The sequence below is a fragment of the Monoraphidium neglectum genome, assembly GCF_000611645.1.
Source record: "Monoraphidium neglectum strain SAG 48.87 unplaced genomic scaffold scaffold04035, whole genome shotgun sequence".
Classification (NCBI taxonomy): Eukaryota; Viridiplantae; Chlorophyta; class Chlorophyceae; order Sphaeropleales; family Selenastraceae; genus Monoraphidium; species Monoraphidium neglectum.
The window spans coordinates 2,329-5,181 of NW_014009594.1; the positions used below are offsets into that span (position 1 = coordinate 2,329).

General features: G+C 62.3%; 1 protein-coding gene across 1 annotated transcript; it reads right to left on the reverse strand.

The window, feature by feature from the left end:
- Positions 1 to 1,421: 1,421 nt before the first annotated feature.
- MNEG_13762 (hypothetical protein) lies at positions 1,422 to 2,804 on the reverse strand (the record flags this gene model as incomplete). Its single annotated transcript, XM_014037766.1, has 3 exons — positions 1,422 to 1,566; positions 1,910 to 2,056; positions 2,632 to 2,804. 3 exons carry the CDS (start codon positions 2,802 to 2,804, stop codon positions 1,422 to 1,424), a joined length of 465 nt encoding a protein of 154 aa, XP_013893220.1.
- Positions 2,805 to 2,853: the final 49 nt, after the last annotated feature.

Sequence of the window (2,853 nt, forward strand, 5' to 3'; positions counted from 1 at the left end):
CCGCCGCCCAGCGCGCCCACGGCGCGGCCTGCTCGCCGGCTGCAGCTGATGTGCTGGCGTTGCGCGATCCGGCCTGGGCTGCAAGGGCGGGCTGGACCTGCGTGTGCAATTTCAACCGGTGCAAACCCCATGCCGTGAGCGTGATCTGCCCTGGACTTCCGACAACTTGGTGAAATAGGATGCATACGCCTGTACAGCTGTCACAGAGCGCCCATGAGGGTCCAACAAGCGAGCGACTATGACGTTCGGTGTGCAGTCCCAGATCTGCGTCCATGATGCGACTCACCTTAAGCGACGCATTATTCGCTCGCGAAGCCGCTGCTGCTTGCCTGAGGCACCGCAGCAGCAGCGCCGAGGACCGCATCGTGCCCGGCACTGCTTGCGACCAGCTAGGTATCAACGTAGTATCTACCTTGAACAGATAAGAAGATTGCACGTCTCGCTTTTGAACCGACACCTCTGTGCCATGTGCCGCAAAGCAGTGCGGCGAGTCGTGAAACCGCCGCGGCCTGCCTGCACGCGTGTGTGGCGGGGACAGCCGCCGCCCACCCTGACGGGCTTCGAGCCTTTGGGATAAGGAATCGCGCGCGCATTTCAGCCTCAAACTGTGCACGTGGGCAACGGCGGAGGCATGCTGGACGAGCTTGTGACGCTGCCACTTGGAACAACAGTTCCAACCAACAGGGGTGTGCAAATCGCGACATGACCTGGCACGGCCCGAGCCAGGCTGTACATCGTTGCTTACGAATCATACATTTGTTTCTCCAGCCAATTGAGAACGCAACGGCAACAGGACGGCCCTCCTTACAGCGCACGCCGGCCCAGATTGAAGAGAGGTGCGGGTGCAGCACTGATGAAACCGCTGATCGACGTTGTGTGGCAGGAACGTCGATCTCGCATGTGCAACTGTTACAGGTGTAAGATTCTCCAGAGGCGCATGCATCGCGGCTTTGAGTGGTCCCCAGAAGGGGGTCGGACGGGGGCCGCCTGAGTACTGTATTGCGCTTATGTTGTGACAAGATAAGGGCGGCATGTGTTGGGTTGCCACACAGGGTTGTCCGCGGCCTGGATCGTATGTATCTGGCCTGTAATGCGCGTGAGAGCGGAAAACAGTCTAGTGATAAGGTCAATCAACCTGCAAACTACAGATATGCACACGCGCAGTCTGCATGCGGTGCTGGATACCAGATCCTGCCCTCGCCTCACAACCACACGGCAGCTGGCCCCAGCAGGTGCATGGGCAGCCGCCGAGTCAAACACATAGGATGCTGTGTCTGTATGAAGCTCACTCGGTGTATGTCAAAACATGTCGACAACATAAACCGTTCTTGCTAGCGTGTGTGCAGGAAGACTGCGAAGGCAAGTGTAACTCAAAACTTGAAACTGGATCACCCCGCCCGCGGCGCCGGCGTGCGCCGCGCTCACGCCCCGCCCAGCCGCATCGCGTTGGTGGCGCGCCGCCGCTGCGCGTTGGAAGTCGGCGGGAAGCCGCGACAGTAGCTGTACCCCTCCAGAGGGGGGTCCGCCAGCAGGCAGCTGTTGTGCGTGTTGTCCGCGACCCATTGGCTGCGCGTCCAGCGGGCAGGGGGTGGTAGCACGTGGGCGGGTGGGTGGGGGACAGGGCAGAAATGATTCGGCAGCGGTGGCGGGTGGAGATGATGCAGTCGCAAACTGGGGTCTGTTTGCGCATGAGACGCCGGCAGCAACCGCCACAGACAGCCCGCCATGTGCAGGCTACCACCGGCCCACCCGCCCGCCACTGGCCGCCGCCTGCAACGCGGCCGCGCCCCCAGTGCCAATTTGCGCAGCCGCCATTCACGCCACGCACGGCAGGCCGCCAGGCCGTTGACCGAGGATGCACCACCCGCCGCCCCCAGATCATCAACAGTCCGAGGCACCAAGCTCGCACCTCGCGAAGCAGGCATAGGAGCAGGTGTGGGCGGCGTGGGGGAGGTCCCCCCAGACCGGAACGTGCATCTCAGTCCGCTTCCAGGAGTCCCGCTGGACTGGCAGCTCGGCGGGCGTGAACTCAACAGTGCCCGCGATGTGCTGGTAGCTGGGGGGGCGGGCAGGTGGAGGGGTGGGGTAAGGGAATGAGGGCCGGGAAGGGTAGGTGCAGCTCGAAACGGGCAGCAGAGCAGTGGGAGTGCCTGCGGCTTCGCTGATGCGTCGGCTTCCGCTGCGAAGCCCAAACATGTGGTCCCTTTAAGCTTGGCTGTCACGCCCTGTGCACCCAAACGCAACACCAGCACTGCGCGCCGTGCGCGGCACCAGCACTGCACATGGACCAAACAGCACACGAGCCTTCCACCCTCACAACCCCAGATCCCTCACAGCAAACAAATTGCGTATATCTGAGATCCTGGTCCTGGCCTGTCTCCGTGATGGCGCAATGTCAGGGCGTCGGCCAGCCGCAAAAAAAAGCTAAACCCTAAGCCCCAAACCTCTACTCGGATGCCACACACGCAAATCTTGACCAGCCACGCAGCAAGCCGCCAGCCCTTGCTCCCTATCCAACCACAACACCACACCGCTCCTAATGACGCGCCCACTTGGTCCACAACGCCCGCCCTCAGGCCGTCAATTAGTTGAAATCCGTAAGAAAAATTACTGTAAAAACCCTCAGCTCACTCGTCCCAGAAGTAGACGCGGTCCCCAAACACGTCCCGCCCCGTCGGTATCGGCGCGAGCGGGCAGGCCGGCATCGAGGCCAGCCGGCTGTTGCGGGGGCTGGCGCAGGGGATGGTCGTCACCACGTCGTTTGTGAACGCCACGCGGCGCGAGTTCACGCCGATGGAGCGCATGGAGTCGCGGAAGGCGGTGTCGCCGACTGTTTTTGGGTGGGGGTGGGGG